Here is a 13870-nt window from a genome sequence, read left to right as displayed (position 1 = left end):
ACAATTAAAATATATTTAATTTCCAGTAAATTTATATAACATGAAAACAAATGTATACAATTGTATTTTTTTACCATATTTTTATAAATGGTTAAATTAATATATCTGATTGGTTCACAATCCAGTTATTTCCAAATGCATAAAATAAAGTCCTGTCTGACATTTCTCATTGTTTCACTCACAACTACATCACAAAATATCTTGCAATTACATAATACTCTAATAAAACGTTAATGATGGTCTGTCGTATCAAAAGTTCACATTTCTCACATTCAATGAAAGCAAAACATCAGATCTCATTCGGTCTTGGAATAGAAAACGATCTCATTCAGGTGTTATGGCACAAATGACAACTTTATTAAACATTTAACTATTTAGACAATCATTTAAATTTCATACAAAACAGAATTAATGCATACTGCTACCGCTTAAAAACAATTTTAACATTACTTACATTAATGTTGTAAATGCTTTAGAAAAAGTTTGCTTCTGTGACAGACACAAAGATCGCATGAAGAAACCCTGAGAGGAAACCAGAAGTATTTTGATGAATAATGCAATACTACTGGAGATTTAAGAGCTACATATCCAGTTATAAATCACAGAAAATGACTGAAAAACATTTTAATCTCCACAGATTCTTAATATTCCTCTTACGCTGCTTTCAAAATCCTCATTACACGTGTTACACAAGAGCAGTGAAGCATGGGTCAAACAGTCAAAATTAGCTCGTTATTTCTAAATCGAATGCCAAAACTCGGTGAGGATGCACTGAGACCCATACGCACTCACTTAGACACAGAAAACATTCAAACATCAGCAGTACAGGGCTTACAGTGGCTACTAATGAACACTGGTTCATTTGGTCTGCAATCGCAGTGTTATACATTCATTTTAATGTCTTTAAAAATTGCTCATTCACTTAGACGTAGTAAAAGCGTTAAAATAATCTCCACTTCCTCTATGCTGCTAAAATGCATCTAAAATCATGCTGTGGCAGCTGATGTATATAGTAGAGGTCAGTTGATTGACATTAATCTGAAAACAGCAATGGGATCAAGCACTGCTGGGAATCTACACATAAGTGCACATGGTCAGTCTGCGAGCTGCTCTTTTAACCTCCATCGAGTCTTTGGCTCTAAAAATCGAGCTCAGTCCTCATGTATGTTGCTATAGGTCTACACAGGCTTGAGCAGCCGTGTTCTGGAGGGCAAGGGATAACCGTGAACTGACTTCAAGTCAAAAGTCAAAGGTTAAAACAGTAGAGGTGTGGTTTCGCCGGCCGGTTCTGTGCGCTGTGTGAGCTGGCGAATACGTCCGAGGATTTGGGCTGATAAAGACGGTTTGTGGTGGCTGGGATCCAGAACGTTAGTCTTCCTGCGCTCTCGTTCTTGCTTCCACAACACATACGGGCTCGGTGGGAAAAACGGCCGTGATTTCTCCCGATACAGCTGCACGACAATACCCGAAATCCCCAGAACAACCCACACGGTGATCAGGATGAAATCTGGAGAGGTGAAACATCAGACATGACCAATACATTAATCGATTTATCGTGATTAACACTCATTTTTGCTCATTTTACAGCCATTTTAACCAAAGCCCCTGTTGATTTCCAACCCTTGTCTGAACTGATCTCATACATGGCCTAAAACTTCACTCCCTGCACACCTACCGATGTCCTGCAGCGGGACGGAGATGAACGCTCGGCTGAAGTTGTGGTTGAGGAGGCGTTTGAGGACATCCAGCGTGATGTAGGACAGACTGGTGTAGGTGTAGGCATTGACGGCCAGGACCACTGTATAAGCTCCAACCAATCCACATGCAATTATATTGCCCTGAAACATACACATAAAAGTGTGCATTTTATTTAGTTGTCGGATATGAGCTCATATCAAATTAATTTTTCTGCATCTCACCTCTCTAGGCCACCTGATGAAGAACAAAGGAACAAACATCATAATGCAAGCGAACACCACCCAGAACACCACATCATCATGGAAAATAGGAAAATCACCTGGAGAAAGAGATTAAACAACAAATCTATAAAATGATAACTATTAAATAACTCAACAATCAACATCCAGCAAGATTATGAAGTGAGATTATAAAGAGATCATTCTCAACAGATGCAGAAACAATATTTCTGACTGCGTGAACGATGATACATGTTTTTCAAACATGATTTCTTACCAAGCGGAGTGAAGAAGACGATGGATGAGATGTGAAATCCAAGAATGAGTCCCACCACCAACACACAGGCCACGACCGAACCGAACCGCCACCAGCTCATTAACATGACCACGCCCCCGACCACGCCCACCAGCGCTGTCAGAGCCAATCGAACTGCAGAGAGAAGGTCAGTCAACAAACTGTTTAAAGACATCAGATATCAGTAGACAAATTAGAATACATTAAGACATTATTTTGTATTACAAATGTTACATTTAAATATGCAAATGACATTAATTATGCGCTCATTTGCATGTTTTACAGAACCAAACATTGGATAAACCCAGGTTAAAAATGACAAGAGTGATTTTGTATCCCCCCATAAATCAGAAAATATAACTATCAGGAAAAAAAAAAGAGAGGAAATTTTCACCATATTTTAAGAAGTAAAATGTTATGTAGGTCAAGCAAATGATATATGAACAAACATTCAGAATACAGATAACCGGTCAGAATGTTGATACTATAGAAAAGAAAACAACAACAAAAAAACTGTAAAGTTTGATGTAAGTGCTGCTGAGAAACTGCTTTTCAAGATAGTTATTGCATTTTTAAATCCTCAGATAGATAAAAGGCTATGAGATAAACTTATAAATGTTTTCTATCCACTAGTCTAACAAAAGACAAGTTGTGGATGCAAAACAGCCCAAAACTGCATGAAAAAAACTATGGTTTTGCCTGTAATCTCTTGACTAAAAGTGCTTAAGAACAAACTTGAGCTATGATTGTTCTGATTAATCAGCTGTAGGATGAGTCATCAGTTCTTATCGATCTCAGAAAATCAAAAATGCACTTCCTCGTTTCAGCTATGCCTGTCCTGTAACACGCAAACAGCTGACAAACAGCTCTATGTGATGCATTTGATTGCGACAGGCTGGTTTGACACCTCCAGCTAAAATCCACAGCACATGACTCTAATCCTCAGAGAGTTACAGCACAACAATAACCTCAATCCTCTGAGACGAGAGCTGCTTTCTGCACTCGTGATGGCTGTTGAGATTCACTGCTGGCAGAACCAGTTTGTGTAGCCAATTTTAGTCCAATTCCAGTTTTTGGGACATGAACTATTTATGGGTATGTAGACATCAGCTCAGTGTAAACAGTACAAATCTTCTAGAATAACGTGAAACTCTGAGGTGCATTACAGAGCTGATTCAAATCCATTAGAGCTCTAAGAGGTGATCATAAACTTCAGATCGGTTTCAGTGAGCACTAGTCGTCTACTTTGACAGTGATTCAGTGCATGTGTAACTCTGTAATGTGACTGTAATGGACTCACTGTTGTATTCCAGCGGTGTGGTTATAGTGATCACGACAAAGAAAACAAACGCTGTAAAGCCGAAGCCCATACAGAACAGCTCTGAGGAAACACAGAAATAGACATTTTAACAGCAACAATAGGTGTGTTTACATGCAATACTTTCCATCAGTCTGAATCCTAATTCTGAATTACTTTCATTAGTTTATGTAGTTTTTATTTTTCCATTTTATATAGATTTTAGATTATATAATTTGTAAATGTAATTTTGTTGCGTTTTTGTAATTTTTATTTGCTTTTGATTTTTTTATGTCTGCATAGTTTTTAAGCGTTCAAGCTAAAGTTAAATTAAAACTAAACAAACTTAGATAAAATAAGTTTATACGTTTATAATATTATACATTTGTTAACATTTTTATAACATTTCATTTAAACACATATTTTAAATAAATAAAACTTATGTAATATTTTTAAATGTTTTGTTTTATATTTTTAGTTTATTTATTTTAATTTTAGTTTAATAATTTTGTTGTGTTTTGTCAAGTTTTTCTTTTATTTCAGTTTTAGTTTTAGTTATTTTAGTGTATGGAGTTAAACTAAATTAAAATGAAAAAATCTTGCTTTGGCAACTAGCAGGAATAAAATAAGTTTTTAAAAATATTTTTATATATTTTAGTTAATGTTTATTTTATTTTAAGGAACAAAACAATGTAAAATTCATTGTTTGTAGTTAACATGCATACAGATCTTCAATGAGTTTAAGGCTCCAAATTTAAATATAATATAATTAAAAATCTAAATTAAATAAATGATTTTGAAGCTGCACAAAAGACCATTTACTGAGACTAAGTTTTAAACTTCACTGTATTTTTTAGCTTCACATAATAATAATTTCACGTTCACACAGAAGGCTTAAAAACACTTTCATTTCACATTTCATTCAAAAGGAGAAAAGCTTGAAATGGTCATAAAACACTGTCAGACTGTTTGTTGTGCAAGAGGCCTTGACTAAACATTGCAAGTGGATATCAGGAAAGAAATGAATGATATGACCCCTTTAAAAACAGCACGGATGCAACTATATCATCTGTTCACCTCTGACTCTCTAAAGCTCTAGCAAAGACTTTCCCAAACCTAAAACACTCGGTGCATATTTAGTATATTGACAGTTATTAATAGCAGTAACGTGGTGTGTTTCTAAGAAAAACCTCTCTCACCACATTTGAAGAAGCGGTGTCCCACAAAACACACAAACAGCCCAGCCAAACCAATCACAGTGAAAAACACTTTAGTAGAAACTCTCCCTGAGAAAATGAGAAAGAAAATACATTTAAAAACCTGCATCAAACCTGTCCAAAAACTAAAGACATAATATATTTTCTAGTAGGATTTAAATGACCTCACATATGAAAGGAGATTAGGAATCAAATAATGAAGCATTCATTTAGATCTTCTCACCTAAATCGCTGCATCCGTCCAGCGTGGAGTTGAAGCTGCAGGCGTACGTGTGGACGGGGATGTAGGACGCTGACGTGTTCAACACTGGATCTCTCACAATCACAGAGAAAATCACACCCTGACCGGGAAGAGAGCTGAAGGAGAACTGCGTCCGGTCATGAGAGGTTAAAGACACCACCTGAAAGAGTGAAATTAAATGATAAACTTCAGATTGGTCATCTAAATAAAATAAATACATAATGAAATGCTTTACTATTCCTTATGCCTTAGTTCTAAAACAGTAAATCATTAATGGATAATAACCAAAATTACATTTTAGCATTAGAAATAATACTCTGATTTCACACACCTTTCTGCCGTTGTCCTGCACGTTCTGCACATTGGCCACTCTCTTCAAACTGCTGATGAGACTCTGCTCCGACAGGTCGCCCTCCGGCAGGAAGTACTGATACACCTCATAAACCAATCGCCAACGAGTGCTGGAGCTCACGTCCACGTCACACGCCGGCGGAGTCTCCTCTCTGAAAAACATCATCTGATTTAGACTGATCGACCTATGAACATTTGATCTTTCAAGCCCGGAAGACACTATTTTAAACTGCATTATTTGTGTTTAGCATCACAGAAAGCAAGATTAGCATCAATTAATTTTAACTGTAGGAGAAAACAGGTTAATTTTAAGCACAATTTCTAGGTTTATCGTCTTCATTAGGATGTGTTTTCCCACATTATGGTTAATCAATGACTCATCAGTGCCTCATAAATATTTAAAGAATGGTGCTATTTTTAATTATTTATGAAAACACTCAAACAGTGAGATCAAAATAATAGTGTCAAAAGCTTCCATAAAAGTAACAGTGCTTTCATATATACTGCCGGCTGTGCATTTATTTGTGCATTAAATAATATATTTGTGTATCTGTGTAATTTACTATGAAATTAAAAACCAATGTGTAACAAATTTGTGTTTTGTTTTTTTAATGTATGTGTGTGTGTGTATATATATATATATATATATATATATATATATTTTTTTTTTTTTTTTTTTTCTTATATTTTTTAATATATGTATGTTTTATTATGCAGAATAAATAATATATTTGTGTATCTGTGTAATTTACCATGAGCTTAAAAACCAATGTGTAACACATTTGTTCATTCTGTAGCTGCAAAATTCAACATGCATGTTAAGGAATATTTGATGCATTTAACTCAATAACCAATGCTGAAATATTGGGATTTCATGACCCTTTAAAAGTCCATGATTTTATTAAATTCCTCTCGCCTTTTATATCCGATGTTAGCAGGTGCAAATGTAATCATGGTCTCAAACAGGTTGTATTGCAGGTAGATGTTTGGATCAATCTCCAGCGGGAACTCTTGATTACAGGCTCCAGGAACTGGATCTGCACACACACATTACACACACACACACACACACACTGAATGTACTGTATTGCAGTTAACAGTCTGTTAATGAGAGTATGTGTGTTGCTCATGTTGGCATGCAAGTAAAGAGTTGATTCTCTAACCGGTGCTGGTGTATGGCAGAATCACACCGATTCCTGCTGCGCTGCTCCCGTCGGGGGTCTTCAGGAACCAGGAGACGGTGGTCTGATTCAGGGTCAAGTTGGATAACAGACCAACATCTGCTGCCGTGACCGAAAAACCATAAAGTGGGATCTGACCAATACACAAAAAACACAACCTATGAATGGACATCTACACATACACACATTCGAGAGGGATAAAGGTCAGGTGGGGGATATTATGCAACAAATACAAGCAAAGTGCAACCATTCAAGCCCTGTCCTACATTCATTCGGTTTTACTTGGATTTACACCAAGACTACGCAACAGTCATTTTCTCCACAGGAGTATAGAATTTAAAAAATAACTTAAAGATAAATTAAAGACGGGTGTACTGCAAGTTCTGAAGAAATTATCTCAACAGAATTACATTATTCATGAATCTGCAGAGAAATCTCCACCAATCAGAGACTAGTATTATTTATATACTACTGCAGTTTTTATTAATAATTTGACTTGATATAGTATACACTCACCTTGAGGAAATGAGAAAGAAAATACATCAAAACCTGATTTTAACACTTTCACTTTTCCTTTTCCTTTTTTTTTTTAACTTAGATTTAATTTATTTTCAAATTCAGGTTTGGTTTTTAGCACTTGTAGATAAACCAAACAACTGAAATAAGTATTTATTTATCTTAGCAAAATCTTTAACAATTTCTGCTTTAGTTTTATTTAACAGTGTTTCCATTTTTTTTTTCCATGTGAAAAATAAATAGAAAAAAATACTTCTAGAACCAAGGCCACTGAAAAAGTGGGCAGCACAATTGCACTCTAGACACAACATTTGTTTCGTGAAGCATTAAATATTGACTTCAGCTCTGTGTCTGAACTGGGGTTTGTGTCAGAGCATTGCAGTTACATGAATGCTGACATTATGAACAGAATGCATGGAGGAGTGTGTGTGTGTGTGTGTGTGTGTGTGTGCGCAAGGGCATAACTTTGGGTCTACCATTGGGGGGGTTAAACTAGCGGGATATGAATAATTTTCTTGTGTAAAAGGTAACATGCTAATTTACATTACAGATTATTTAAAATATGATACTATCTTTCTTGCTGGCAAATGAAATTAATAAAGAAAACGAACAAAAGTATTCATTCTGAATATTTCATATTATTTTAATCTGAATGATGTTACGATATTGAGGGGGTTATATTAGTTGGATCTGATTTTTGGGGGGGTCATGACCCCCGTAACCCCCCTGCAAATTACGTGCATGTGTGTGTGTGTGTGTGGGTGTGTGGTTGTGTGTGTGTGGAGATCAGAGCTTGTAATTAGACTTGCTCGATCAACCCATCGAACTGGGTCAGCTGGGGGTGTGTGTGTGTGTTTTTCTTTGTATGACAGTGCATTACAGTGATGTGTGTGTGTGTGTGATCTCTTACCTGTGTATATGAGAGTGTAACATTGTGGTGATGTGTATGAAACTGCATTGTTAAGAAGGAAACGTCAGCGGGAATCCGGGAAACGACAGCTTGAACCGTCCCGTTCACTGGGACACTCACGTTCTGGAAGATTCCCAGAGAAAACAGCACACGGTCTGCAAAACATAACATACAAGAACACAGTTGAATCAATATCTGATTCAATGTTTGGCCCCAGAAGCTAAATCATATTTTTTATTAACCATAAACCATGTGTATATAAATTCTGACAAATATATATAAAAAAGCTTTAAACTGAAAGCGGCCAGAGAACCCAGTGAACGCTTCAAAAAAAGGAAGTGGCTTTTGACAGTTGTGATTTGGTGTAGAAAGATGTTGGCTCACGGTTGCTCTGACTTCCTGCCGATCATGAAATCTTACATGATTATTAAGTCATCTGATTTCACAATGACTCACACCTGCTGTACATCAAAACTGCACTGTAAAAATCATACTGTGTCAAATCCTGGAAGATGATGCATTTGCTTGCGGTACACGGATGTAGGAAGGAATTTGTGTGTTTCCATTTTATGGGGAAGTCGTGGCTTAATGGTTAGAGAGCTGTGGGTTCGAGTCTTGTACCAGCATTATAGACGGGGGAAGTAAATGTACAGTGCTCTCTCCCAACTTCAATAACACGACTGAGGTGCCCTTGAGCAAGGCACAGAACCTCCAACTGCTCTGGGTGTGTGTGTGTGTGTGTGTGTGTGTGTGTGTACTTCGGATGGGTTTAATGCAGAGCACGAATTCAGAGTATAGGTTACCGTAGTGTATGGCTGTATATCATGTCACTTTCACTTTCAACATTTCTAGCAATAAGCTAGAAAGCCATTAAATATTTACTTGTTTTTCCTGTAAAACTCGTTCTACATTTTTTTTTAAAACTGTTTAGCAAAAATGTCCCGGGCCTCGTTAAGTTTTTAGGTCTGCAGAGATCCAACGCAATCAGCATTGTACTGGATTGCATTATATATTTTAAACTGAGCATCTAAATGTCATCTTACAAAGAGATATTATTGGAATTTTAGAGTGACAACGGATTATTTATATAATTTTAAGTATCTATTATATTGAGCCATGAAAGCCTGATGTGATAGAATTTTTTTTTTTTTTTTGCATGCTTAAGACCATAACAAGAGTTTAGTGAGCAAATCTGCTCATCTGATGCTATCTTACACGAGTTCAGTCTAGTTCCAGGCATTAAATTAATGTAAGAGACATGGGAAAGCATGAATACACCTCAGACCATCGAATTAGATATTGCAGTATCACATAGAAATAATAGGGTGTATTTAAATGGAGGTTTACGTTGAAATTATATGAAGCTGAAACTGAAATCACCCTGGTTCGTTATAAAACCATATTTTTTATAGATCACCATTATTGAATCAATATCAATTCAGTAACGTTATTCAGGTGTCGGGAAAAATCTGTCTCGTAATCCAACGAAATGTCATGTTACATGCCTGCGTTTGCATCAGTGTTGAAGATGTTATGTTTACTCACTCTCATCCTGAGCGCGCAGGGAACTGACCCACGACAAGACGAGCAAAACCAAACATTCTCTCTTCAGTGGCATTTTCCCGGATCAGTCAAGTCCATAAACACGCTCTAGCAGCAGGGATCAGATTTGAGACTCATGCTGAAGCTTCTCGTTTAGCCTCCGGAAGTGTCTCTCGCTTCTTGGGTGCGCTGCAAAGCAACAAATGTGTTTTCAGGCACGCACGTTTTGTCTGTAGCACGCAACCGCGGCTGTATGGCGTCACGTGAGGAAGATTTGATCACGCTCGGCGGAAACGGAAAAGGCCAAGAGGAGCCAACATGGCGGACAGACTAACGCAGCTTCAGGATGCCGTTAACTCCGTAAGACTCATTAAAATGTTAATTTTATGATTTATAAGCTGCAGAACAGGTCAGACGTATGACAATCATATGTATTTAGTCATGTGTTACAAGAAGTCACGTTATTTGTGTAAGAAGTTGCGTAAATGTACTGTAGCGTAAAAAGCGGTTAGCATAGCATGCAGTTTTGAATTTAAAAAAAAAAAAATACTTTTTGCGCATTTATTTGTAAAGAAAAAAATAATACTGTATTTGAATAAATATATGTTATGTTAAGTAGGAAGTTGGAAGTTAGTGAAAGAATTTTAAATCGCGGTCAGCACACACTTAAAAATTAAATGTAAATTTGTAAATTTTTTATTTATTTGTGACACATACCACAATATTGTGTTACATAATGTACCCTTGTTTTTACATATTTATAAAAAATGTATAATTCAGATTTTTATTTATGACATACAATAGTTAAATTATGTACTCTTGTTTTTACATATTTTAGAAATAAATATGTAAAATAATGCAGTTGTTATTTAAATTTTTGTTGTGACGTACCACAATAATGCTTTATAGGCGTTATGTTATGTACGCTTGTTTTTACATTTAAAAAATATTAAAAGGCGTTTGTGACACATTATTCATAATATTAGAACTGAATTTTAATACTTTTTTAAAGTCATGTTTAAATAGCAAAGACAAGTCCGGCAAACCGAATGCAAAGTTGTTTTGTTATATTAGGTTGCATGCATGCATGCACTATGTGTTTTTCATATATTGTATGCATGATATATTTATGCATGCATGCACTGTGTATTTGATATATTGCATGCATGCATCCACTGTCTGTTATATATATTGCATGCATACATGCACTGTGTGTTTGATATGTTGCTAATATGGTGTGTGTTTGTGTTTTAGCTGGCTGATCAGTTCTGTAATGCGATTGGAGTCCTGCAGCAGTGCGCTCCACCTGCCTCCTTCAGCAACATCCAGACTGCCATCAACAAAGACCAGCCCTCCAACCCCACAGAAGGTGCACAGATCTGTACCAAACATCAGTTTACTGCAGCACTGTGTTGTTGTTTGACTGACATGTTTTAATGCGTTCTTCTAGAATACGCTCAGCTGTTTGCAGCACTCATAGCAAGAACAGCAAAAGATGTGGATGTGCTGATTGACTCTCTGCCTAGTGAAGAATCTACTGCCGCACTGCAGGTGCGTTTATACACAGGCAGTGTGACTGGCTCATTGACGTGTGTATATTTATCCAAGCCATCTGTATTTTAAAATATGGGTGGCACTTCTGTATTTGTGAAGTGGCACTCAAAAGATCTGAAAGAAAATCAATATTTAACTATATAAAAATTATATTTAATTTCAGCTAGTTGCCTAAATATTCTGTGCTAAAATATCATGAAGCAAATCCAAGCTAATCCACTCAATGATTTAATAACATAAAATGTATCGGCACTGACTTCAGCCAGTGTGTTTTTTCTTATCATGGTATACAAATGGGATTTTTACCTCCCATATATATCGCTATATATATTGCACTTCTGACTTTGTGCTAACTGTGTTATATGTTATGTGAGTACAGAGCCAATTACAGTTAAAGGGTTAGTTTACCCAAAAATGTAAATTAACCCATTCACACTCAAAACTATCTAAGGTGTATATGACCTAACCCACTCCTGTAACAAATCCATGCGTTTTTGTAAGAAAATTTTCAATATTTAAAATGTTGTAAACACTTTTAAACGCTCTAATTTAAATAAGATTTTATAATTTTGAAATTCTTTTGTTTGGACCATGATTAAATTTTAATTTGAAATGGAAAGAGCAAAAGCAAAGCCTTTGTTTATATGAAGAGATTTCTTTTCAGTTGTATCATTTATTCATTTGCGATTCTTTTTTTTTTGGTTTTAATTTAGTTTTGTTGTTTGACATTTCAATTTCACAAAGAAAGGTTTAGAACTCTGTCTGAGAAATAATAAAAGGACAATTTTCATTTATAAATTTGTCTTAAATCTTATTTTGGTAAAAAACTCATGAGAAAATTGTATCATGAAACCAGTATCGCTCTGTGAGTTGAGTGGATCATTACATCCCTACAATAAAGCCTAATCTTATATGTTTTCTATCCTGCTATTAAATTTGTTTCACAGGCTGCCAGTCTGAGGCAGTTGGAAGAAGAGAACCAGGAAGCTGCGGCCCGTCTGGAGGAAGTAGTTTACAGAGGAGACATGCTTCTGGAGAAGATCCAGTCAGCTCTAGCAGACATCGCTCAATCACAACTACGCACACGCAGCGGAGCCCCGAGTCAGTCGACAGCGCCAGAGTCATGACAGCAACTGACCCCAAACAAACATGGACTATATCGTCTGTACGCAGCAGGGATTTTATACTCATCCTTCATGGGTCACAGGAGATCTTGTGTTAAATGTACAGTTTGTTTCTGGACTGAAGAATGATTCTGATTTCATTCTCTAAGTGCACACTGTTTCCCATCACATGTCTTGTTTATATGACCTCTGACCTCATGATAACCGTAAATGTTCAGCATCCATCAGACAGTCCCCATCCTGGAAAGTTGGTCTTTGTATATTTAATGATGTTTTTTTCATGCCAGGATCATGCGGTGTTCATTTTATTTTGAATAAAATGTTGTCATTGTGTTTAAAAAAAAAAAAAGTGCTCGTTATTCCTCGCAAATTGAATTATGAAGGTAGTAATCTGTCTCATGCAATGCCATGGTCTAGAGGCTCTTCACTTTTAACAGATTTATACATATAATAGATCAAAAACATGCTGGTTTTGTTCTTATTTTGTTCCCATCACTTCATTTATCCAACTAAAATGAAAACATGAAATGCTGCAATTTAGCAAACACTTAGGTTGGTCGGAAATGTATAAGGAATTATATGCAATCCCTAAAACTGGAAATGTTATCTTAAATATTTCGTAAGAAAGGTCAATATGTACTGTACAAATACTTTTAAATGGTTGCTCTTTTTTTTCTTCCCCTCATATAAGTGAATTTAAAATGCAGAAACAGACTTTTAATATTACTATACAATTTTTTATTATTATTAAAAACGTGTTATTGACAAATGGGTGAAACCTTGTGGTTTAAAGGCTACTGGCAAACAACTGGTAAATATTTTAAATTACAGTTAATTATTATTTGGGGGCTGCACTGTGATATAGTTTTTAATGTTATCTAGTAAATATTGTTCTAAATATGCCTGACATTTTATCACATTTTAGTGGGTTTCTTGTGTAAATAATGCTAAAGATTTATTATGCTGGACTTAATTTCATTTCCTGTATGTACTGTACTGTCTCGAAGTAAATTTTCTTTTTTTAATTTTTTTTTATTACAGGACCTGTAAAACTGTCCTAAAAAATATTTGAAAGCAGTGACAAGAACAGGCCAGAAATCTTGACATCTTGTGCAATTAAATGTTTTGAGTCTATATGGTGTCCATACAAACAAAAGAAAACTCAGTACTTGATCCTTTACAGATTGCTTATAAACAGGACCTTAGTACTGAACAGATATAGCTTAAAGTAATTGTACTCTATCCTTTTCACGCTGTATACTAATGCGTGATCCTGAGGACTTTAGTGAACTTTTTGCTAATGCTTCTTTACACAGCCTTTGTATGAAAAGTAGGAAAATACTGATAGATTATTAATTTCTCCATGTAGACAAGGTTTGTACAATGGTGTGATTTATGCTGCCTTCACATGCAATCAAAAATGTCCTACTTTCCACTTCTGAAGTCTTGTGCAAACCAGTCACTGAAGGTGAGTGAATTAAAAGGGGGGGAACTATCCCTTTAAAGCCTAAATGTTCTGAAGATATTCAACCAATATTCAATGAATTTTGAATATGTGCACAGTGCAAAAATTTTAAATAATGTGAACAGTGCATAAAACAACAATGCTTATTTACCCATATATACGGGACTGGAAAGGCATGAAAAAGCAAGGTAGATGTTGTGGGAAAAACATATAAATCGAGTCACTAGAGCAAAGGTTTTCTTCTTGCCATGTTAAAAGTTT

General features: G+C 35.7%; 2 protein-coding genes across 3 annotated transcripts; one reads left to right on the top strand and one right to left on the bottom strand.

Moving 5' to 3' along the window:
- Positions 1 to 335: 335 nt before the first annotated feature.
- Positions 336 to 9618, bottom strand: LOC127956908 (transmembrane 7 superfamily member 3). Of its 2 annotated transcripts, XM_052555192.1 has the most exons (12): positions 9470 to 9618; positions 7925 to 8079; positions 6481 to 6631; positions 6234 to 6354; positions 5298 to 5469; positions 4949 to 5126; positions 4708 to 4794; positions 3512 to 3592; positions 2194 to 2346; positions 1920 to 2017; positions 1676 to 1838; positions 336 to 1507 (listed from the first exon to the last, which is right to left on the bottom strand). In XM_052555192.1, exons 1-12 carry the CDS (start codon positions 9540 to 9542, stop codon positions 1254 to 1256), a joined length of 1686 nt encoding a protein of 561 aa, XP_052411152.1. In that variant the 5' UTR covers positions 9543 to 9618; the 3' UTR covers positions 336 to 1253. The 2 variants fall into 2 exon arrangements, with proteins under 2 accessions (XP_052411152.1, XP_052411153.1); XM_052555193.1 differs by lacking the exon at positions 4708 to 4794 and having other exon boundaries at positions 9470 to 9615.
- Positions 9619 to 9700: 82 nt separating this feature from the next.
- LOC127956910 (mediator of RNA polymerase II transcription subunit 21) lies at positions 9701 to 12493 on the top strand. Its single transcript, XM_052555195.1, has 4 exons — positions 9701 to 9826; positions 10721 to 10835; positions 10917 to 11017; positions 11968 to 12493. Exons 1-4 carry the CDS (start codon positions 9785 to 9787, stop codon positions 12145 to 12147), a joined length of 438 nt encoding a protein of 145 aa, XP_052411155.1. The 5' UTR covers positions 9701 to 9784; the 3' UTR covers positions 12148 to 12493.
- Positions 12494 to 13870: the final 1377 nt, after the last annotated feature.

The sequence above is a fragment of the Carassius gibelio genome, chromosome B4 (genome assembly GCF_023724105.1).
Source record: "Carassius gibelio isolate Cgi1373 ecotype wild population from Czech Republic chromosome B4, carGib1.2-hapl.c, whole genome shotgun sequence".
In the NCBI taxonomy this organism is placed as follows: domain Eukaryota; kingdom Metazoa; phylum Chordata; class Actinopteri; order Cypriniformes; family Cyprinidae; genus Carassius; species Carassius gibelio.
This window is presented reverse-complemented; position numbering and strand designations above follow the sequence as displayed.